The 24,144-nt window shown below is 40.4% G+C and overlaps 3 protein-coding genes across 4 annotated transcripts; 1 reads left to right on the top strand and 2 right to left on the bottom strand.

The window, feature by feature from the left end:
* Window positions 1-491: 491 nt before the first annotated feature.
* Window positions 492-6,838, bottom strand: tmem128 (transmembrane protein 128). 2 transcript variants are annotated; one of them, XM_084542371.1, is made up of 6 exons: window positions 6,624-6,838; window positions 5,320-5,452; window positions 4,696-4,857; window positions 2,809-2,837; window positions 1,942-2,050; window positions 492-913 (listed from the first exon to the last, which is right to left on the bottom strand). In XM_084542371.1, exons 1-6 carry the CDS (start codon window positions 6,721-6,723, stop codon window positions 715-717), a joined length of 732 nt encoding a protein of 243 aa, XP_084398497.1. In that variant the 5' UTR covers window positions 6,724-6,838; the 3' UTR covers window positions 492-714. The 2 variants fall into 2 exon arrangements, with proteins under 2 accessions (XP_084398497.1, XP_084398498.1); XM_084542372.1 differs by lacking the exon at window positions 2,809-2,837 and having other exon boundaries at window positions 775-913.
* A 2,008-nt stretch (window positions 6,839-8,846) lies between these two features.
* On the bottom strand, window positions 8,847-12,103 carry lyar (Ly1 antibody reactive homolog (mouse)). The gene is made up of 8 exons (XM_084542588.1): window positions 11,535-12,103; window positions 11,294-11,408; window positions 10,952-11,059; window positions 10,764-10,844; window positions 10,130-10,439; window positions 9,918-9,983; window positions 9,297-9,382; window positions 8,847-9,140 (listed from the first exon to the last, which is right to left on the bottom strand). Exons 1-8 carry the CDS (start codon window positions 11,654-11,656, stop codon window positions 9,003-9,005), a joined length of 1,026 nt encoding a protein of 341 aa, XP_084398714.1. The 5' UTR covers window positions 11,657-12,103; the 3' UTR covers window positions 8,847-9,002.
* Window positions 12,104-12,263: 160 nt separating this feature from the next.
* Window positions 12,264-17,537, top strand: zbtb49 (zinc finger and BTB domain containing 49). Its single transcript, XM_084542587.1, has 8 exons — window positions 12,264-12,318; window positions 12,640-12,839; window positions 13,267-14,393; window positions 14,488-14,534; window positions 14,609-14,682; window positions 14,898-14,980; window positions 15,090-15,251; window positions 16,058-17,537. The coding sequence occupies exons 2-8, from the start codon at window positions 12,688-12,690 to the stop codon at window positions 16,777-16,779; spliced, it is 2,367 nt and encodes a 788-aa protein (XP_084398713.1). The 5' UTR covers window positions 12,264-12,318; window positions 12,640-12,687; the 3' UTR covers window positions 16,780-17,537.
* The last annotated feature ends 6,607 nt before the right edge of the window (window positions 17,538-24,144 follow it).

The raw sequence follows: 24,144 nt of genomic DNA, 5'->3' as shown, positions 1-24,144 counted from the left end.
CAATCGAGACTCCGCGGCAAGATCTGAAAACTCGTCTCGTCTCGTCTTCTTCCGCTTATCCGGGTACAGGTCGCGGGGGCAGCAGCTTCAGCAGGGAAGCCCAGACAGCCCTCTCCCCAGCCACTTAGTCTCGTCTGATCTGAAAACTGCCATTCACAAATACTCTTTAGCTAATCTGACTGAGCTTGAGCTGTTTTGCAAAGAAGAATGGGCAACAATTTCAGATGTGCAAAGCTGGTAGAGACATACCCCAAAAGACTTGCAGCTGTAATTGTAGCAAAAGGCGATTCCACAAAGTATCGACTCCAGGGGGCAGAATACTTTTGCACACCGCACCTTTTAGTTGTTTATTTGAGAATAAATATTTGTTGGTCCTTCACATAAAATTCCAATAAAATATATTAATGTTTGTGGTCGTAAACGTGACGAAATGTGAAAAAGTTCAAGGGGTATGAATACTTTTGCGAGCCATGGTATAAAAAGATGCCTCAAGATGGGCTTTAATGTGGAAACAAAAAGTTCAAGTATTCATTCCAATTTGTTATAAAGGTTTATTGAAGAAAAACTCGTGCAGAGTATCTGCAAACATCTTTAAGAGGGCTTCACCTTTAAAACACTGTTGGTCTCCTAGCACAGTTTGAAATATTTTACATTTTTTTTTCCTGGGAGATTAGCACAACAGACAAACTTAATTATGTCTGTCTATGGAGCGCTTTACAAAATAAGATAACAGAACAAGTTAAAAACATGGTAAACACTCAAATCAAGTGGACACATTAACAGTAGTTCTGTTAATCCAAACAGTGAGTTTTGATTAGGGTCTTGAACATTGGTGCTGTCATGGATGCGTTTGGGGAGGAAGTTCCAGGCAGCTCTGGATAAGGCCCTGTCACTCCGTGTCTTTTGCGTGGTCCTAGATGGTGGAGAGAGAAGGATGACGTGAAATGGTGGCGGTGAAGCAGTTTGATGAAAACTTCACACCGAATCGGTGGTGGACAAGTAGCCAGCTGGAGTGGATGTGCACGAGGAGGTTGTCATCAAATGAGTCATTTACTTACTTAACATGGGAAAACATTTCAATTAAAAAAAATCCCAAACTTGGCTCAAATTATTGAGCACACCAGCACCAGCGTGACCATACAGCGCTGCAGGCAAAAACATCATTACCAGCCGACAACAGCTGTGACTCAGATGAACTCAGAATTAGACCAACAGACGGCAGATGGAAGTTTGTTAAAGGTGTGAGGAACCCACAGAGAAATTAGCATGGCACAGGGAGATTAACACAAGGCACTTAGTTTAGAATGGAATTCAGGCCAATACTGTGTTGCCTACCATATGGTACATACGGTGTTTGCTTAGGGTAGGCTGGTTAAAGTGTCAGAGGTGAAGGGGAATATACATCCTGCCACTAGACAGTAAGTGTAGTCATTTACTATTATTAATATTATATTTTATTTTTCCAGTTCATCTACATATCTTGATCTTGTATAGGTATAACATGTATCAAGAGACAAATGTTGCTGACTTTTACTATGTTGTAATGCTGTGAGAACAAGGGTTGTTTCATGGGGAGATGTGTGTGAAGGAAGTACATCATTATAGTAACTTTGTGTGTGAAGAAATAAGGTTGAGTGAAGATAGCTTGAGCTCGGTATAAGAAAATGTGTGTAAGCAATGGAGAAATTTCAAAAAAACTAAAATTACGGTTTATGAGGGACAATTGTGCAGCTGCATAAAAAAAGACAAGTTGAGATTATTCAAAAAAAACGTTTGAAGTGCTAATATTAGATGTATAAATTTCTCTCTTTCAGAATAGTGTAGGAGCATTCTTACTTTACTGTAAGAATCTTTAAAAAAAGCAGTCCTGTAAATCATGTTCGTGTCACTTGTAAAAAGACGTTTTGTGAAATTTAAAATCAAAAATGGTATCATCGTCACCTTTCACATTCATCCCAGCAAAGAGATGAACATGACCACGCCCATGAACTGCGTGAAGAGGATGAGTGGAGTGAAGAAGGACCACACTGGCCACAATGCAATGTTGAAGCTGCAGGAGAAAGACAGAAAAGAAAATCAATATTCTGAATTTATATGTGGTGCCTTTTTTATTTATTCAAGTGTTGCTAATAAATATGGCTCCATTCAGCCATGACAACAAAAGCGGGACATTAATTAATGTAATCATTAAGACTTAAGATCAAATAAACGCCATTAGTCGGGAATATCTATTAACACACAAACAAAGTGGGCATTTTCAACTCACACTACTGGGTAACTTAAGCTGTTAGTCGTCATGATTACTTCCCTGCTAAGTCCTTCATCAAATACTGACGATCCGACAATGAATAATCGAACAATCCCCTCAAACATAATAAGGACTGTGTGAACTCTGTAAGAGCTTCAAACACACATTTGTTTGAATGTAAAAGCCTTGGATTATTCTACACTAGTAAGAGTTTACCCTTACCAGATCGGTGTATCCTGATCTTCTCTGATATACAAACAGAGGATGGATTTGCAAAAGTGTAAATAACACATAACAACGCTTGGTTCCTCATGAAAGACCAGCAAATATACAAGAGATTTTAAAGTATTTCTTTATTACAGATTATTAATTAGACAGATTATTATTGATATTGATTCTTTTTGTTTAAGTTCTTTTAATGTAATGTTATGTAAACCCGACAGTGTCAGACTGTATCAAGCACCATCAACCAATTAGTTAAAAATCAAAAATAGACTTGGAAAACATGTCTGTTAAACCTGTATATTAATTTTATATATTGATGTAATTGTTTGACTAACCAATGGGTTGATAGTCTTGCCAGACTGACCTAGAAAAAAAAAAAAAAAAGAGTATTCCTTCAAAGAGTTAGCTTTCCAGTACAACAAAGGGAAGACAAAGCAAATGCTTAAAGCTTAAAGGCAAACAAAAAGCTGTCTAAAAATACCACACATTTAACCTTTGTCATGTTTTTTTTTTGTCATTGTTTGGGCAAGGCTCTTTAATTCTGAGTAACCCGAATCATATAATATGATACCAACAGTGTGTCAACAGCTTGGGAACAGCGTGTTTGTGTTCCCACATGACATTTAAAAGCCTGACCAGGATTAGATTTTTGGGGCTGATAACTATTATTATCACCTTTGAGACCTCCTTTTTTTTTTTTTATCAATACAGGGTAGAGCAGCACATTATACAGCTTAAAATGATTGTGAAACATGTTTAGCATTTCTGAATGGCAATTTTTGTTGTTAAACACTATATTGCCAAAAGTATTCACTCACCCATCTATATAATTGAATTCAGTGTGTTCCAGTCACTTCCATGGCCACAGGTGTATAAAATCAATCACCTAGGCATCCAGACTGCTTCTACAAACATTTGTTAAAGAATGGGTCGCTCTCAGGAGCTCAGTGAATTCCAGAGTGGTATTGTGATAGGATGCCACCTGTGCAACAAGTCCAGTCGTGAAATTTCCTCGCTACTATTCCACAGTCAACTGTCACTGGTATTATAACAAAGTGGAAGTGATTGGGAACGACAGCAACTCAGGCACGTAAAGTGGGCCACATAAAATGACAGAGCGGGGTCAACGGATGCTGAGGCGCATAGTGCACAGAGGTCGCCAACTTCCTGCGGAGTCAATTCGCTACAGACCTCCAAACTTCATGTGGCCTTCAGATTAGCTCAAGAACAGTGCATGGAGAGCTTCATGGAATGGGTTTCCATGGCCGAGCAGCTGCATCCAAGCACACCAAGAGCGTTTGGACAATTCTATGCTCTCAACTTTGTGGGAACAGTTTGGGGATGTCCCCTTCCTGTTTCAACGTGACTGCACACCTGTGCACAAAGCAAGGTCCATAAAGACATGGATGAGCGAGTTTGGTGTGGAAGAACTTGACTGGCCTGCACAGAGTCCTGACCCTCAACCTGACAGAACACCTTTGGGATGAATTAGAGTGAAGACTGTGAGCCAGGCCTTCTCGTCCAACATCAGTATCTGACCTCACAAATGCGCTTCTGGAAGAATGGTCACAAATTCTCATGAACACACTCCTAAACCTTGTGTAAAAGCCTTCCCAGAAGAGTTGAAGCTGTTATAGCTGCAAAGATGGGCTGACGTCATATTAAACCCTGTGGTTTAAGAATGGGATGTCACTTAAGTTCATATGCGTGTAAAGGCAGATGAGCGAACACTTTTGGCAATATGGTGTATGTTGGGCATTTGGACATTTTCTAAAATGAAATCATCAATCATCATTTTAACAAGCTCTGCCAGCCTAAGTTGAAGTTGAAGCAGCATGCTCAGATAGCTGGCAGGCCAGGTTGCAAACTGAGCTAAAGGCCAGCACAAGAGGATTGGCAATTTCTTCACCATGTCTGGCCAGCTTACACTCGCTAGACAATGAACTGCACCTGCTGCAGGTAAGATTCAGCACACAAAAGGGAATGAGGAACTGTTGTGCTTTCTTCTGACCAAAACTTTTCTCAGTAACAAGTTAAAATTTCACACTCATTGAGATTCTCAGTGATCTAGGTGGTGGTATGCAAGTAAGTTAAAACACAGACAACCAGTTGCTTTAGACAGTCAAATGCTGACCACTATATCCTTTGCTGTTGCAGCACAGAGGTCGCCCGTGTCACTGATGAGCAAATTGAGGACGTGTGCAGCTAGTTTCTTTCATTACCTGGCTGATGCAGCAAGAAACGCTGCAGTGGTGATGGGAGGAATGGCAGGGTATTCTTGGTCATAGTGCTGGATGCCTTTGAACCACTCCAGGTACACAATGCAAAACATGGCCAGACAGAGGCAGATCCCAAGTAGTACCAGACCGACATTGAACCACCAACTGGAAACACAAGGCTTAAAGTGAGGAACATTAATACAACAGCTGAAAACAGTCTATTCAAATGTACAAGGAGGTATAATATCACAAAAGGTTTATCAGATACCAGTGCTTTCATTCGTATCATTTACCCATAATACGGCTGAAAGAGAAAACAAAATACGTTTCTCTTTGTTGACCGTGACCAAGCACCTTTCGTGACTATGAAGGTTTTTGAAGAACAATGCTTTCTGTGTGCGCTTAGGTCATTTATAGACCTGAGTATATGCTCACCTGAGCATATACTCGTGTCTCTTTACTGGCCTGACATGCAATAATGGGACAATGATCACATTCTTCTGTGATGTTTTGTCCTGTGCATACTCCATCACTGCCTATTGCTCTGGATTTAATTTTGACTATTTAAGATAATCTGTCTATTTCCAGAAAATCTAAAAATGCATGTCTCCCTCATAGCTCACTTACCTTTTAATGTCATCATTTTCCATAATGTTGCGGGGGAATTCCACATAGTATGTCACAGCTATAGATGCCACGATCCAGAAAACTGAATGTTTATTAATGCGAGGGAGGGGTTTGGCATCTTTTTCCTTCTGACCTAAAGGGTAGTAGGAAAGACGGGAGTCGGAAAAGAATTACAAATATAGGTTTAACTAAAAGAGCATGTTTCAGCACATGAGAACTGGACAGAAAAACGTGTCTACAGTGTTAAATGTTAGCTTAAACACACAGTAAAATACTGACAAACTTTAACACGAACATAGTGCATGACTCAGTGAAAACGTACTAACAAGGGCACTGAAAGGGTTTACAGAATGGTATGGACTAGACTATCAAATATGAGATTTGCCTTGCCTTTGGAAAATGTAATTAATCCTCGCCTTTCAGATTTAAGCAGCTTTTGAGGTGAAACTGATAGGTTTCTCCGAGATAATCTTGCTTCTCAGAGAGCTATTAATCTCTATAATTTACTGGTTGATTAAACGTATCAGAGCCTGTTGTTGGCTGCTGAAATGGTTCAGCACGCTGGTCTACTCTGTGCAGAGTTCACAATGAACTCGAGACCCTACAAAAGAATATGTCCTACACCTTTAATCAAAGTTATGTCTGTCTTCTGCACAACGCGCACAGCACTACGGCAAATTGTTAGATTTATATTGCAATTATTACTGCCAGAAGGATCACTGATGGGTATGCGTGCATGTGGAGAGACACACACACATACACACACCTCGAAAAATGTTTGGTTCCATTACAATTATCAGTTTACACTGGCAGAGACATGACCCTTGGGTTGGGGCAGTGTAGGAGTTGAGTTTCCCTGTATTATGTTGCTCAACTGACACAGCGTTTGTTCACAGTCAAAACAATCAAGAATTGCTGGATCTCTGCCAGGGAGGGCCTCAAAGCTGGACAACTAGACTCTGTACAAGCTGCCCACCAGACACCATATTAGAAAAGAAAAAAAATGATTCAGTTACAACAGCCACACGCTCTGCTTTATCTGAAAGAGTTAGCATTTGATTAACTATGGCTTTATAAGTTGTTTAAACACCATTTAGCAAGAGGATCAAAGTTAGCTACACTTCTGACTAATATGTCTGCTTGGCTCGGCGGCAGTCCAAGTGTGAAATAAGTAATGTTATTAACATTTCGACACCCATAGAAACACCCAACATTTCACAGCAACGTTACCCCCCAGAGTTTGTAAGAAAACTAATGAAAATTGGCTAATAATATTGGCGGACATCATTTCTTAGGACGCTTACTCTTTTCATCTTCGTCTCCCGATGTCGTCGTTTGCATAAGAAACTCAGCATCTCTCTTGAAGCGATTTCTCAGCGTTGCAAGCTCACTGTCGTTAAACATTCTGTTGACCGGTACCACTCACTTCTATTAGCGTTAGAAGCTAACCAGTTATTAGAAGGCACTTCCTGTTTAGGCACTGCGTCGCTTCTTTATGACGCACGTGAAAGAGACAGCTGTAGTTTTTGTGTTAGAAACGATGGAATCGCTCAAATGCAGGTACAGAAAAAGAATAAACACAACATAATTGAATCATTTAACTTAGAAATAATTCATAAAACGAGTATATTTATCAAGTAAAATGTAAAAACAGAATACCTGAATCTTCAGAAATGTTAAGTTGTGTAAAAAAATTGGATACATAGTCCTTTTTATCCAATAATGCATAAATAAATAGATAAACTAAACTGAAACACATTGTATTAGCAGGTTATTCAGTAGGCTGACAGACTAAATATTTTTAAGCATGTTTGTCACTAAATCGTCAAAACCATGTTAACACAAAGAGCATAGGTCAAACTGGACCACCGGGCAAGACAAAAAAACAAAAACAAAACAACACCACCCTCCTAGATAAACTAAGGATACCTGCAATGAAAAAATAAAATAAAATAAAAATCTGACAGTGTACACTGTCTGCCACTCCTCATAAAGTTTGCACAATACATATTAGCTTTTCATATTGCTGTCAAGAACCTGACACTGCTGATAGTGTTGTTTTACTTTTGAACTCTCAGAATTAAAAACGTCAATGACACAAAGACAGGGCGTGTGCAGGGGAAGAAAAGGGAATACTTCACAGTTCACTGCAACCACTCATTCTGTGGAAATAGTCACAGGAATCCACTTTTGTCTACCCAGATTTATTTGCTGGGCTACTAGGTTAAATCGACATGAACAAAGTGATTATTATTATATGGTAACTAGAAGTCCTCCAACAAACAGTGCCATTATGGAGGTCACAACATGTGCTCTTGTTGTTGTTTTTCGGAGCCTGCAATTTATGCTGTAATGTGGAGAAGTTGCACTTAAACATAATGTATGATGGTCATATTAATAAATAGGGTAAATGTACTCCACCATGTCTCTTTTTAGGGAAAACTTTAAGGTAAGAGGGCTGTACACATTTTGCTGCGACACGCATCCCTTGTTTTCCAAATGCACCGAATATAGTTCTGCCCCATGAACATGAGCATGAGCATGCCACAGTTAGAAGAGTGTTCGTAAGAGGACAATTATGCTTGAATATTGGCCAATAAATATACAACAATATAAACACACCAGGTTTGCCAACTTTAGCTACTATTAGAATATTAGTCCTAATAGGGAAATGGCTATACAAGCAACTTAGGATTTCAGTGTGGTTAAATATTACACAGCATGACTTTAATACTCAAGGTAAGATGAGCATTTTATCATTTGGACATCTACAGCTGCCATTAATATAAATGCAAAAGATACTGGCCACATCCTTGAATATCTAATGGAAAAAATAAAATGCTGATCTCAACAGTAAAACCAGGGTTAGTTTCAGTATCCTGTGGGGTCTGGATTAAAACAAAAGAATTGGCCACTGTTGAGTCCAACTGGACTAGAAAACATCATTTTAATACTAGCAAACTTGAGTAACAGCTTGACTAAAACCCAAAGCATGCAATATACAATTACAGGTTAGCAGCGTGATGAATGAACATCAGTGTTAAACCAGCTGGGATTAGCGGAGCTTCATAAAGCTGGGCAGATTTCCTTCTGTAGCTCCTCCTGTTTGTGTGTGAATGTGTGTGCGTTTGTACAGGGTAAAGAGACTACTCATTCTAGCCGTGGAAAATCAGACAGCATTAAAACTTCACCTGAGGCTGACACCAAGCGTCTTGCTTCTATGGAGCTTCTGTGTCCCTGGCCAAGTGAACCCCGTTCGGGGTGCCGAGGAATGTGCATTAACTTCGTCCCGTGTGAGAGTCAAATTCACCTCAGGTGCACCTCTCCCGCTTCCCTTCCCCCACTCGAACATCCAATCCCACAGATAAGGTGCCACTTCCCAGCCTTACTGTGAGCATGGAATGTGAAACAAAGCAGCCATCTATCACAACTGTCATTTTATACATTAAAAAAAACACTGACACGTTCAAAGGTAATTTCTAAAAGTCATGCTACCGGACCCACGGCAGTCCACAGAACTACTGAACAGGAACAGGACACATAGTTGAGTCATAAAATGATTTAATCTTCCAGATTATGTCATCTGAATAAAAAGATGCAAGGAAAGATGACAGACAACAATGACTTTTAAATATTAAAAGTACATAAGTATCGTGACATGCAAGAAGCAGAGGGGAACAACTCTATTTAATAAGTTTTACTCTGTCTTTCAAAACCCTAAACTTGGGATTGTTATTGACCTTCTTGTTGAAAATTACAAGCACCTCCTCTTCTGTTTTAAAATTCTTTTCACCAGTGTATGAGTAGTAGGCTGCCAAAACCTGCAACAGACAGACAAGCTCTTAATGTTACGGCAACAACAGGTCTCATTTTGAAACCATATTTATAAAAGCAAGAACCTGGGTTTAGATGTCTAGCGTACAAATAAGGAAATAAAGACTTGAACACACATTATAATTTAACACTTCATGCCTCACCTTCTTCCTGAGTTTCTTTACCGACAGTTCCTGGTCAGGTGAGTCTCTCAGTACTGCTTTGATGTTTCCCTTCCAGTTGAATTTGCCTGTCAGTAGACCAGAAGCATACATTAGCTTCCAGTATGGAGAATATTCACTGAGTCAACACTGTCAACAAGAGAAGCAACACTGACCTCTGGTGGCTCATTTAACACCATCATTTATTTACTAAGGTTCGTCAATAAAATTCAAAGAGGTCAAGAAACAATTTACTAAAGCAAAGGGAAAAAAACACCACAATAGGACTTTAATGATCCATGGGGAAATCTGGGTGTTACAGCAGCACAACAAAAATACAAGTTAAAGAAAAAGAGAAAAATCAATATATATTACGGTTACAAGACACACTTACAGTCGCTACATCAAGATGAAGCTTAAGTAACTTACTACCGTTTTGTGACAACCAACCAAAGTCAGGTAAGTAGATTTAAGTAGGTTTAAGTGTCTTCCATTATGACTGGCTGCGATATGAGACACATGAAGCCCAGTAGTTCTATCAACATCATCCACATTTAAGGCTTGTTCATAATCTGAGACCACCTATTTGTGACCTCTGGTCTTAGTCATGTAGGGCAACGTTACCTTTAGAAACAGCTTGATCTTCAGTCTCCTCTGACATGGAAATATCACCAGCTGCTGTTTTGTCAGCTGCAAAAGTAAATAAATCTTTAAATACAACACTTTTCACTTTTTTAAACACATGTATGTTAGTATTTCAGCATTTCAATAAGTCTTATTCACCTACAGTACATTGCAGTGACTAATTTACACATACTCAGAAAAATTTGACTTACTCTTTGTTTTCTTGAAGGACATCTCAGTGGCAGCATCATGTCCATTCTCCACATCATCTCCAGATGCTTCATAGTCGTGCTTTCTCTTCCTGTCCTTTTTTCCCTTTTTGGCACCCTGGTCTTCCTCTGGCTCTTGTGTGGCTGTTTTTTCAGCTCCTTTTGCAGCTTTCCCATTCTTTTGCTGACGGGCTTCTTTGCGCTCACGTTTGTTCAGCTTCTTTTTCTCTGCATTTGGTTGGCCATTTTGCTTTTCATTTACATCCGTGTCCATTTTTACTTCAGCCACTGTTGGTTGTGTAGTCTCTGGAGCCTGCCAGACAACGAGTGGGTAAAGAAAATTATTCTTTCCTTAAAATAGCCTAGCACAACCAGAAAAACACACAAAGGAGTACATTGCTTCCAGTGTTCTGAAATCTTTTGTAAACATTTGCATTTACAAACAGCGATCTGTAATCTGATTACTTGGATATGTTATTACCCGGGAAAAACAAATACATTTTTAGCAAGTGGCAAAGGCCTTTGGAAACCATTTCTTAAGGAATTTCATTACTTTAAATCTCACCTATTGCTTTGCTATCAATATTCACAGCAAACAGTCAAATAAACAGCATCACCAGTAAGCAGAGTAACTTACACTGTCAGCTGCAGAAATTATGTCCCATACTTCATCATGCAGGCTGGTGTTGGCAATTTTAAGACTATTTTTCATCCAGTTCTAAAAGAAAAAAAAAAACATAACTGATTAGTTCATGCGAACAAGTTTTGCCACCAAAAAACACAACTGATAATCAGAAAACATTTGTGGTTTTAAGTAATGCCAACCTGGAACTTGGCTTTCTTTCTCGGTACGTTGTCATACGAACTGACTTGTCTGAGCACATCTCTCAGCTTTGCGCTGACTCCAGGTTTGTTCATGGCATCGTGGACTCTCTGCAGTAAAAGATACATATATTAAAACAAAAACACAAACTTGAATAACACACATACAAACTGTTACAGAGACCTCTGCATTTTGGGGAAATGTGGAATAGTGGTTAGAGCATCTAACCCCCAAACTGCTCAGAGTGTACACACTACTGTGCGAACAAATGGGTGGGTTAAATGCAGAGAAAGATTTTTAATTTTTTTCCCCATGAGGGATCAATAAAGGATTGTTATATGTACCTGGATCCACTGCTGCTGTTTCATGTCTCCTTTGTTAGCTTTAGCCTCGAAGCCTTTGCCACCATACTTCTGGTCCTCACTGATACATTTAATGTGGTTTTTGTAGTCATCGCCCCTTTTGTAACACGTACAAGCAAACATCAGTGTACACATACCGTTAGCAATCTGAACGTTAGGACCATAATACTAGATCTACATGGTGAACGTAACATAACACAGGACACACTGGGTCAGTAATTACCAGAAGTCTTTTCCGCAGTCGATGCAGGACAGGACCTGGCACCCCCGGCAAATGTTCACGTGTTTATCTACCTGGGCTTTTTTCAAGGATTCACCACACGCGTTGCAGGTGAAAAACACCATATTGACGAGTCTCTTTCTTGGCCCAACCGTTGTTTAACTGACTCTGTTAACGAAGTGTTCAACTGAAACCAACCGTACCAACGTATAAACCGAAATCCGTTTAATACTCGCAGAGGCGGGATCCAACTTTCCTTAACACAGATGCAGGCTAACGTTAGCTAAGGAAGACCGGCTAATGTTATCTAAAGCTATAAAAATGTTACAAATAAACCTGTGTCACGATGCCACGGACGATTTAACAACACGCCAAATGTCGTTAGTCGTTACGATGAATTCGTTTTGCTTCAAAATCGTTTTTGAAAACAAACATTCGCCTGCTCCGCTCCATTCGTCTAAACTTTTCAAAACACACGTGATTACGGCGACACATGGGAGCAACATTATTAGCCTCCCGTGCGGAAACCTGACTGAAGCAAAGTTCTGACATTGGAAATGACTGAAGTACACAGCTTTTAATAATACGTACATACTTTCAGTATTTCAGTCTAGTTACACATAACATGGCCCGCTGTGGGATAAATAAATGTGTATCTTATCTTATTTAGAGATTTGTTCACGGTATCTACTTCAGCTCGAGATAGCGGTTGCACCAGGAAGTGATGTAATGTTGTTAGTGTCAAAAAAGTGACCCATCATCCAAATTAAAGCTGGAAACCTTCGAAGTAGGTTTGGACCTCTAAACTGGACTGCTCAACTGACAATAAATACGGCTAATTTACATGCGAAAATGTAATTATTTGGGGATTTTATTTTATTTTGGCGATGGCGCCACACACAGCTGTGGTTGATTAGCATAGCTTTGTAGTTAGCTTAACAGTTTTCGTCCAATTTTTGCATGGGCGGTCTCGTAAGCGCAGGGACACTGAATTATGCGCAGTTTGTTGAGAGATACACATGAACGTTGTCGTTTCAAAATGTTGGCATCAGTTGCTGGCCGTAAGAATAAGTAATAACTAGTCACTTGCTGTTTTGAACTTGTCTAGCCTTTTGATGGAGAAGTTGGAGCTGCGCCGGTCTGCAGCTGAGTGACCATGGACACTCTGTCCAGCCACAGCTCCTACCTCCTCCAGCAGCTCCAGGAGCAGAGGATTCAGGGTCTGCTCTGTGACTGCATGCTGGTGGTCAAAGGTGTCTGCTTCAAAGCCCACAAAAATGTCCTGGCCGCTTTCAGCTCCTATTTCAGGTGCCTCTTTGCCTCTATACATGTAATGCAGATACACATCACTGGCATACACCCCCTTGCCAAAACATAAGGTACACTAGTGAAGACAACCGCGCTCTAATATAACAGCACACAAGAAAATGTCATTCAACTGTGTGATTATTTTGGAGGATGTAGTTTGTGGTGTTGTTAAACTACATTGATTTAAACACCAAAGTGTTTCTGTTATAAATGGCTTTCCCAGTTATTTTAATCAAATGCTGAATACTATAACGTTCATGAAGCTAAGATTTAGTGCAGGACTGTCATATTGCGTGCATTTGTTTTCACTAGTGTACCTAAGGAACTGGCAAGTGAGTGTATTTCCATACCTATCACATAGCCGTTATTGTTAATGAGCTGCTTCTAAGTAAGCAAATGTTTAAATGTATGATTTTATTCTTTCTAGGTCTTTGTTCCAAAATTCCCCCAGTCAGAAGAATGAGGTGTTCAACCTGGTTATCCAGGATGTCAGTGGCATCGGCCAAATACTGGACTACATGTATACCTCCCATCTCGACATTAACCAAGATAATGTGCAGGCGCTCCTGGACATTGCTCAGTGTTTGCAGGTTCCAAATGTGCAGAGCATGTGTAACGCCTTTCTCAAGCCATGTCCTCCACCCGTGGAAATACCTTCCTTTTCTCTCCCAGGCATGCTGGGCTCAGAGCATGACTGCCTCTTGGGGAGCAGTCTCCCTCATGATGTTGACCTGCATTGTCCCTCTGAATCCCAGAAGCCCGGCTTCAGCAGTGACGTGGACCACACCCGACGGATGCCGGTTCCTATTTCTAGCAACAGCTCAAACTGTGACATTGCTTCCAGCTCTCAGGCACCTGTAGAAAAACAACTAGTGCATGGATACAAGCTCCGCAACTTCTATAGTAAGCAGTATTTCAAACAAAGTGCAATTCAGACTAATAGTGTTGCTTCAAATCAAGGCCCAGGCCCTTTGGTGGTGGGGGAAGAGCAGCAGTGTCCGCTCGGGATGAGCCAGGGAGGAAACAACGCCTCTGTCAACTCAGGAAACACAGTTCAGCCTACCCCCCCCTGCACATCTATAGCTGTGGAAAAGAACCCTGTCTCCTCTTTAACACCCTCAGATAATTTAAACACTCCCAGCTCTGACCCCACAGACTCAATGCTCAACAAGACAGTTCGTCCAAAGAAAGCTGTGTACCTAAAGAAATACAACTACCTCCGGTCTCAGAAGGCTTTGGAGGAGATGTGCGCTGAATCCACCGCTGAACCCATCCTCAGCTGTCCCAAAGAGAACTATCAAGGGAGGAGTGTGGTCCAGACCGAAGCCCCAGAAGTTCCTATTGAAGGCACTGCTGCAGACAGAGAAGAGGTTCCAGAGGCAGCAGCAGATGTTCCACTGCCCAGTCCTCCAACTGTGAACCAAGAGGATCAAAATCTGAAGCCTATGCCAGAGACACCACAGCAGGCAGGACACAAGCAATACTGCTGTGAGGTGTGCGGGAAGATCTTCAAACATCCGAGCAACCTAGAGCTGCACAAGCGCTCGCATACTGGTATCTCCGCTTTTGTTTTATAATCACAGGTTTAGAATAAGTCATAGGGATTCATTTTAATACTTTAAACGCAAACCTACATTTTCTGTTGCAGGCGAGAAACCCTTTCAGTGCAATGTTTGTGGGAGAAACTTCTCACAGGTATGGTATGGTGTAACTTTGCACAGTTTTTGTTCCTTCTTTTATTGAGGCATTTTAATAATATTCTTTTATAGGCGGGAAATTTACAGACCCATTTGAGGCGACATTCTGGAGAGAAACCATACATCTGTGAGTTGTGTGGCAAAAGGTAAAACATCTCTCCTTATCCATATATTCATTCTTATTTCTTTCTTGACTCTTGTTTAGGTATTATTTTGTGTTGCTATTTGTTTATCGTATGTATGTATGTATGTCTGCCTCAAATTTGATATAACTCTATACATGGTCTGCTATTTTCTCTAGTATGCAATTCTAAAAGATCTGTAGTTGAATTTTGGTTGAAGATTCGTTTGTATTTTCCAGTTTTACTGCATCAGGAGATGTTCATCGCCACAAAGTGGTCCACACTGGCGAGAAGCCGCATCTGTGTGATATATGTGGTCGAGGTACGTGACAAAAGGAACACCTTTCCTTACCTTCTTGATAATCTATTAATTTGTTATGGTGTGATTGTGGAAAATAACCTTGTGTTTTTCTTGTCATGTTTCTGTTCAGGGTTTAACAATTTAAGCAATCTCAAGGAGCACAAGAGGACTCACACAACAGACAAGACCTTCACCTGTGACCAGTGTGGAAAGTCCTTCAACACGCACAGAAAGCTTCTGAAGCACAAGGCCCGTCATGCTGGAGAAAAGCCACACAGCTGTGCCACCTGTGGTAAGGAGTAGTCTCTACTTATTATAAGTTGTTATTCACATTCAAGTTTTGTAGCTTACGTACTGTACATACATATTACACGAAAGAACTTCTGATAATATTGTCATGATGGAAAATGTGTTCCCCTACACATACAGTAAAGCTTAGGGAAGTGTGGATCATAGAATTGGTTTTGCAGCTAAATGTTAACAGCTATATCTGAAAGCTTATTGGCTTTCATTCATTTTTGCTATATTTGGCTTCCCAAGCCATATGAGTAGTCACTGGCTATCAGATATGGACATCAGTGTCCTAACATTGTGTCTACACAGAAAGCATTTCAGCTGTCACACGTCTCTTGCACATCTGACATTCCATCAGTCCAGCTGTTCAGACAGATGTTCTCACGGCTCATATTTTACTCCTACTCTATCCCTGTCAACACGACTTGAAGTGTGTTTTTACACTTCAAGTCTGTTTTGGATGTTTTGCATGTGTAACTAATACAGAGACTGTGTGTTGCAATCTGAATGTTGGACGTGATGGACAACTTAACACTGTTCCTGAACACATCCTGTTCATACAAACAGAGCAGGGCTGCTGCAGCTGTCCTGCTAACATTATATAATATTTATTATAAAGAATATTTGGTGCTTTGATTTTATCTGCAAAAAAAAAACTACATTAAAGATATAAAATGTGCGAACACATCTTGTAAGGCTTTAAACCTGTTTTCTCCACATTTCAGTATAAGTTTCAGTGTTAATGGGTGGTAGATAATGTCGACACAGTGTTTTACATTCAGTATTTGTCATAAATTACTTTAGGGAAGTGCTTCATCGGCTCAGGAGACCTGCAACGTCACATACGATCACATACTGGTGAGAAACCCTACGTCTGTAATACCTGTGGAAAGAGCTTTACCCGCTCTGCCATGCTGAGGAGACACAGCAACATGCACTGCAAGGGGCCTCCAGTTGACGGCCCAGTGACTGTCGGTTCTGAGCAGGCACACAGCTCAGATGGAGCCGCCTCATTCCCCAAACCTGTCAGCAACAGTAAACCTCCTGCTGCTACCACGGAGCAGCATTTCTCCACTGTGATGCCCCACACAGGGTTAGAGAAACCCTCGCCGCCTACATCTTCACCGTCACAGGTATCACCTCATATAGAGACTCCTCCTCCCAGCATGCACCTTAGTCCAGCATCTACCCCGCTTCCCGAGTTGCGCACACTGGTTCCCCATCACCTCCTCTCGTCCAACCACCAGGAAAGGAGTGCAGCCTTACCCGCCACAGACCGCATGAAGCTGGCCAAACCTCAGGCGTCTCAAGAGGCTGTCTATGGTCCGTATGTGGAGAATGGGAATATGTCAGTGGACAGAGGCATGGTGGGGAGGCCCTACCTGCCTCCTACAGACAATCACTGCAGTTCCCTCACAGGGTCTAGCAGGTCCTATAGGTCCAGCGAAGGCCAGTTTATCTCCAGTGTAACTCTGTGGGGTCTGGCAATGAAAACCCTGCAGAATGATAATGACATGGAGCAGTAAAATGTTCTTCTGATAAGCACAACTCAGCCAGATCAGATTCAAGATGTTTATTGTCATATGCACAGTAAAAACAGCAGTTTAGACCATACAATGAAATTCTTCCGTTGTAAGTATCCCTTACTAACAACACTAAATGAATAAAAGAAATATAAAACCTACAAAGAACAAAATATAAACAAAACCTGGTGCATCACAAGGTGCAAGGGAGATGGTTGTTCACTTTTGACCTACGTTTACTCTGTTGTTGGATTCGATTTTTACCATTGTTTAAAATTGACATGAGTCACAAAAGTGGTAACTCTTAAATATAAGATATTACTAATGAGAATTAGTCATAACTGGAAATGTGCATTTAAAGTAACCATTCCTAAAAATCAAACTAATTTCTTTTCAGTTTTAGAGGTAAACCAGTAAAACGATTCAATTTGCTCATGGGCATAAAAACTGCTTTTTTTTTTAAGATAGTTGGTTAGGCATATATGACAATACCCCAGTCTGTGTGCCCTCCACCATTCATCGGTAAAAGGATGTGGCCTCCTCAGCCACAGCAAAAAGCGTGAAAGTGATTCAGTGTGGATTTAGCCTTGAATGTTCTCTGAACATCCCAGGACGCGTCATAGCTTATCAGAAAGCATCACCAGTTTACTTTGTGTATACTGCACTGCACTTTAAAATAACTTTTAAATGTAGGCTCATTTTTTACATTTACTTATACCCACATATATCACTGTCAAATATTAATGTATTCATATGAGAATAAAAGGACTACCTTCTGCTTATAATATGTCTCCGTATTAATTGATCGAAAATATACTTTTCAGAATTTTTCACATTTCTGGGTAAAATGAGTCCTGAAAGTACCCAATCAAATGAAATGAATACTATACTTGAGCATTTATTTATTCGTGAAAATGAATTATTATTTTCAGTATCTGGTGTGACCCCCCCCATGTCCAGCAGCTAAACGTTTTCAGTAACTGCTGATCCGTCGTCTACGGTGGCTTTGAGGAGTTTACGCCCATTCCTCAGAACACTTCAGGTATTTGCTTGCACTATTCAGAAGTCATTGGTCTATCAGTCATGGCGAGCTGACCTGGCCCAAATAAGGACATTACCACCCTCAGGTTTCATGGACTGGATGAGTTTCCGCAGTGATTTTTTTGTCTCCAAACCTGACATCTCTCAAACCAAACAATTCTCATCTGTCCACAAAACACTTTCCCAATACTCTTCTAGCTTATCAACATAATGTTTAGTAAACTGGAGATGGGAAGTAATGTTTTTTTTTGGTGAGCAAAGTTTTGGCCTTGCTCTCCAAAACCTGAAGTTCAATCAGTGATTCATCTGTTTTACGTTCATTAGACCCACAAGATGGTACATTACAATTTCTTTAAGTTTACAGTATTCACAGTATCTTACATATCTTGATTTACCATCAGTCCCACATAGGCTTTTTGCACTTTGAAGTGTGATGTTTTGTGGGTTCAGAAAAATGAAACTGCTGCTGTTTTACTGAGCAACTGAGTCATGTTGTGTCATACTGTTGAAAAGACCACAGAGGGAGCTGAAAACCACACAAAGTTTAGTGAAAGAAAGTGAAATCTCCCTTGTTTTGTCAGGTATTCTTCCAACTCTCTGAGCAGAATAAATACGGCAACACAATGGACATAGTAGCATGTGATGCCTGTCCACTCTGATCAAGGACCGCAATGCACAAACATTAAATACGGGAGTGATTTGGTTTCATGGAGAGTGCTGAATGTCGGTGACAGAGCTGTCAAAGTGAGATTCACACTCAGAAACACATTCACTAAACACCATGCACCAGTAAACATTGGGCAGCATATGAGACATGTAAACGCTGCACCGAGTGGACAGCATTCACTACGAGATAGGCGGCTGATAATTGGCCATCACTGTCACAATATACTGTGACTCCATGCCTGATGGATTAGTTGCCTAGCAACACATAGGGTAAATCTGTTATCATGGTGTTCGTTCTCCTTCATTGCCCTTCACATGGGTCCTTCAAAGTATGATGGTCAAGAGGCAGGGACTCACGGTAGAGAAGTGTACCTGACCCTGATGTTCCTCTGACATTCTGAGAGAAATGTCAAGCTTGTGTGTGTGTGTGTGTGTGTGTGGGTGTGTGTGTGTGTGTGTGACAGATTGTGTCAATAAACACTGCGGGTATGTACCAATATTGATGATTTATTTATTTATTTATTTTTTGTTTGTTTTTTTACAATTTTCTTTTGCCGAAAGCTGCTAAGATTTCACTAAATGGAGAAGTCATTCAAATCCCGCTCAGTGCTGCTTAGCGTGTTCTCACTTCACAGCAGCTTCCAATGTGTGAGAGTGTGAAAAGATCCCTTCTGTCCTGCATGACATTGGAGGCAGAAAGCAACAGCACACTAATACCAAACCTGGTTCCCAGATTAGATCAGCGCAAATCTCCCATTTCCTATTTGAACTACTAAACATCACCATATAACAGAAATCTATGTGCTAATTTAGTTGTTTTTTAGGATTTGTTTTTATGTTTAGCAGTACTTCTATATTCGTATCATCCTATAACATTGGCTTCTGCACTTTGTGTACAGTATGCATATTAAATAGTGTTTTGTCAGACCATCTTGTTCTCCTCGTGATGAGTAAAATATTCCACCGAATGACGTGGGAGAGCTCAACAATAGAAACCCAGTTTATAAAATACTTTCTCCCTGTACATCTAAAATGCAGCGTTAAGGTGACATAATGCTCAATATCCATGTCTATATACTACTATATACTGTGCCTTCTGTATGTGTTTACATGCAGTATAAAGCAGGCCATGTTTCCTGTCTGCTAAATTAAATTTTTAATAATCCTAAATTCTAAAATTAAACAGTTCTGCAGGAGAACAAAAAAGAGAAAGAGAAAAGAGAAATCTCCAGTGTACATAATGTGTCATTTAGGTATTTATTTTTACCTGGATACTTTCAGACACAAAGGAAGCATCTTAAACAAATGTCTGTCTTGTATATCCATTGCATGGTAATAAGCACACCAGTCTTGAACTCTGCCAGCAAGATGTTTGACTTTGTGGGTGAATCCTCTCTCTCCATGACCCCCTCTTCTCTCTTTTTCTCAGTGTCTCTCTTCCTTTTTTGTCGATCCCTCTCTTTCCCCATCGCGCTAAAGTTAATCCTGATTATGTACGCCGTCTAACTGGTTCAAAATGAGACCCAGCCTAATGCCATTTTACGCGGAAACGTTTCCAGAGCCCGTCTTTTGTTCCGATATCTAATCATGTTTCATTGCTTTGTGTTGATGCAGGCATGAGGATAGGTTTAATTAACAAGTGAGTGTGGAAATGTGTGAATCCATCCGAATTTGGCCGACTGTGACATTTCACTGCGGAAAATCAGCAGTCAGGATGAACCTCGGGCAAAGATTAGATTTGTTTTTTTCGTTTTACCTAAATGGCAGCCTATCTTTTATATATGTATATATTTTGATTAACAAAAATCATTCTTTCATTTCTTCGTGCTCCTATGACTGACAAAACAGAAGCTCTCCATTGTTATGTGGAGGTTTTTGAACGTTAACTACCTGTTCTGCAGCACATGATTTGCTATTGCACTTGTGACTGCATCAGCACCAGAGGACGTGGACGTGTGCTGGCAGCGGTTCCAGCTGAGTAGTAATTGCTGTGGAGCTACGGCTTGTTGCTGCGTTGGATGAGATGGATAAGTGGCTGACCCAGTCTCTGCGCTATAATTCCTCTGTGTGTCACAATATGAAAGAGGCTTAAGCCGAGGAGGAGAATGGCAATTGTTCCCACTGTTGCTTTGCTGTCTCTCTTTCTGCCCGTTTCTTACTGCTTTTATCTTCTACTCTGACTGCACCTACTTGGCTCCAACCGTTTAGATTTCCTCTGGATGTGAAATGCATTCGTTCTACTACTATAGCGGGTTAATTGAAGTTATCATTACACTCACCTCCTGAAAGGTTTTGTAATAATAAATTTGCACATGTCCTGCAGAAATACTGTCCCACATTCACACACCCAGTCATACCCTGCGTCTTTCCCTAGGCTTATTATCTGCTGCTCCACTTCCTCCATAACTTGGCCTGTCTTACACACACACACTGGCCTTTAGCTACTGTACCCAGGTGTGGGCTCTCTTTAGGTCGGCAGTACACTTCAAGATCCTTCAGAATGCATCTAGACACCTGTCAGTGTCTGTGACAGGTTACTTTCTTTTTTTTCCTCAAGCAATAATAAAATGAGGTTGGTTCAGCACATTCACACACAGTAAAGAGTAAAGAGACTACAGTGTTGGTTGCAACTAAATGCGTAGCTGGTTGTGCGCATTAATGATACGGTTATGTTTTTGGACTCTACTACAGCAACACGCAGTGAGAAAATTGAGAGTTGATTGGCTACATCTGGGATCTCCTCGGGTGCTTTTTGTCTATTTCTGGATTCTTATGTCCCAGCATGTCTGAAGATGAGCCAGCAGCTCTTCACCACGGGTGTGTTGACAGTGACTAGAGTTTCAAGGAGCCAAAGTGGTACCAGACAGCATAGAGAAACTAGGTGAGCATTGAAAAAATTTATCAAATTGTCTGACATTTTGGGGAATACAGTTTTCTTGGAGAGTTAGGCCTTTATGAGAAGATTTGTACGACTACATTTGGATGATAATGAGAGTACTGGAGTCAGATAGCATAGCATGCAAAGATTTGCAATAAACAAACAAACTTATTCACATGAAAAAGAGAAAAACTTAAATCAGTGAACTCCAGCACCTCTGCTGATAGATTCTGTTTGTCTGGTGTAGCTGGTAACCACATTTGGATTTCTTTATGGGTCATGTTTCAACTAATACAGAGAAAAAAAGAATGCCTCCACGTGCAATTGGATAGTCCTACAACTAATCAGAACCATTTAGTTTTAAACAAATTCACATCCCTCCACATCGCTTAGATGACGTTCACACTACGTCACAGCAAACATAGGTTTTTGTCATGAACATGTATATGTTTAAGATGAGTCCGTCCTATGTTTTGCCTTGTTGTGCAAATGCTGGGAACAGATATAAATGCGCATTAATTACTGTTAATTAATGCACAAATTTCTGCTCATTTCTACAATGTCTTTTTGCACTTCACTGCAAATTAGTAAATACATCGATCAGGCATAACATTATAAAATTGTGCATCCAAATCAGTTGTGACTCATCAGAGAATGGACATGGGTCCATCCTGTGGTGACTGGCAACAGAATGTTGTTAGTGGGGGCCTTTGAGTCCTATGGGTTGAGGGGAGGGGCCTCTGTGGATCATCCCACAGATACTTGATCAGTTTGGGATCTAGTGAATTTGGAGGCCAGGTCAACACCTTGTGCTGTTTTTCATGTTTCTTGAGTTGTTCCTATACTGTTTTTGTGTCTGTTTCTGTGTCTGTGTCAGGCTGCATCCTGCTGGGGATGGCTGCTGCCATCAAGGAGTGTCATTGCTATGGGGTGGGGGTGCCTGGTCTGGTCTAGGTGGGTGCTACATGTCTAAGTAACATCCACATGTATGTCAGGTCCAAAAGTTTCCCAGCAGAACATTGAATTGATGGTCAATGTTGTTTACTTCAGATTTGCAGGTCAAACCTGCCAGTTATACATATAGGAACAAGCTAAAAAATGTCATTGTTTTGATGGTTTTGTTATATCGGTAGTGAAACATGGCAGTCACATAAACAAAATTAAGTTAGTTTCTTTATGGCTTAAATAAAACTGGCAAAAGTGTCTCACAGCCTTGCTATGGGAGGACGTTTGGCTGTTTACTGTCTGAGCACTATTTTCATTTTTCATTTTATGAAATGGATCCTCACTTAAGGATGAAGAACACGAGAGACTTCATTGCTCTTGTTCAGATCCTTTTGATTTCCCATGATGAAAATATTAGCCAAGCAGATTATATTTCCCTAATCGCATGGACAGAGCCCTTCAGGCAGAGAGTGTGTGTGTTATAGAGGGAGACGGGGGAAGAGACAGTGGAGGGAGAAAATGAAAGCGGAAGGGACGATGGAGAGATGTTGTAAAATTAGCCACGCTGTCAGAGCAGTTTGCACTTGGCTTTAAAGGAATTGTCATCAGTGCAGCAGATTCAGGGAAGCCCCCCACGCTCTCTATCATCCTGCCTGCAGTGAGACTCAGGCTTTTGCTCCCTCTTTTGTCTCTCTCCCTCTCTCTGCCTCGGCAAACTCATTAGATGGCAAACTGCCACGGCTGATTGTGGAACTGGATAAAAATGACATTCAGGCAGCCAGCGACCATCACACAAAGTTACCTGTATGTGTGTTTATGTTTGTGAAAGAGAGCATGCATTAATGATGGTTTGTTCCTGGTTGACAAGATTGCATAATATTAGTCTCCAAACAGTTCCAGTCACATTTTTGGCATTGGTTTCCAGTGGGTAAATGATGGGCCTTTATTTTGTGGCACTACTGCTTCTGCTTAACTCTCCTCAGTGATCACAAACCCACCAGCACCTCTAATGCTAAGTAATTACACAAAAATATCTTCCATACACAGAGATGCATTCTAGTTGTTGAGGTGAAATAATAAGAACTCACATATTTTTATTATTATTATTATCATTATTATTAGTATTATTATTATTAGTAATAGTAGTGGTAATAGGAGTAGTAGTAATAGGAGTAGTAGTAATAGGCATAGTTATGTAATACTATTAGTAATAGTAGTAGTTGTTGTAGTAGTAGTAGTAGTAGTATTTGTAGTGGATGTAGTAGTAATAGTAGCATATTTAGTAGCAGTAATAACAGCAGCAGTAGTAGTGGGCATAGTAGTAGCCTAATAGTAGCAGTAGTAACAGTTGTAGTAGTAGTAGTAGTGAGTAGTAGTAGTATTAGCAGTTAATAGGAGTAGTAGTAATAGGCATGTAATAGTATTAGTAATAGTAGTAGTTGTAGTAGTAGTAATAGATGTAGCAGTTTTAGTAGTAGGAGTAGTAGGAAAGTTAGCAGTAGTAAAAATAGTAGTACGAGGAAAAATTGGAATAGTAGTAATTGTACCAGGAGTCGTTGTCGTAGTAGTAGTAGGAGGAGGAGGAGCAGGAATAGTAGTAGTAGAATTAATAGTAGAAATAGTAGTAGTACTAGTAGTAGTAGTCAGACGAGGAGGGGGAGTATAGTTGTAGTACCATTATTATATGTTTTTGTAAGTCAGGTAATGGGCTGGTGTATTATAATACCTGCAGTAACATACATTATAAGTATATTATTAAAAGCATCATGGCTTTAATAGCCTACAATTACTATAGCAACAATAAACTGTATTTTTATTAAATGAGTGAACTTCATGAA

This window comes from Chelon labrosus (assembly GCF_963514085.1).
Source record: "Chelon labrosus genome assembly, chromosome: 4".
NCBI classification, from domain to species: domain Eukaryota; kingdom Metazoa; phylum Chordata; class Actinopteri; order Mugiliformes; family Mugilidae; genus Chelon; species Chelon labrosus.
Note: the sequence above shows the minus strand (reverse complement) of the source record. Positions and strands in the feature narration are given on the sequence as shown.

Coding starts and splice junctions, on each gene's coding strand:
- tmem128 (XM_084542371.1), bottom strand. CDS start 6,723: ATGTTTAACGACAGTGAGCTTGCAACGCTGAGAAATCGCTTCAAGAGA. Junction 4,858..5,319: donor GAAAATGATGACATTAAAAG/GTAAGTGAGCTA, acceptor TTGTGTTTCCAG/TTGGTGGTTCAATGTCGGTC. Junction 2,838..4,695: donor TTTCTTGCTGCATCAGCCAG/GTAATGAAAGAA, acceptor TTTTTTTTCTAG/GTCAGTCTGGCAAGACTATC.
- lyar (XM_084542588.1), bottom strand. CDS start 11,656: ATGGTGTTTTTCACCTGCAACGCGTGTGGTGAATCCTTGAAAAAAGCC. Junction 11,060..11,293: donor AACAGCAGCAGTGGATCCAG/GTACATATAACA, acceptor CTTTTACTGCAG/AGAGTCCACGATGCCATGAA. Junction 10,440..10,763: donor TAATTTCTGCAGCTGACAGT/GTAAGTTACTCT, acceptor GTTGTCTGGCAG/GCTCCAGAGACTACACAACC.
- zbtb49 (XM_084542587.1), top strand. CDS start 12,688: ATGGACACTCTGTCCAGCCACAGCTCCTACCTCCTCCAGCAGCTCCAG. Junction 12,840..13,266: donor GCTTTCAGCTCCTATTTCAG/GTGCCTCTTTGC, acceptor TATTCTTTCTAG/GTCTTTGTTCCAAAATTCCC. Junction 14,394..14,487: donor GCACAAGCGCTCGCATACTG/GTATCTCCGCTT, acceptor TTTCTGTTGCAG/GCGAGAAACCCTTTCAGTGC.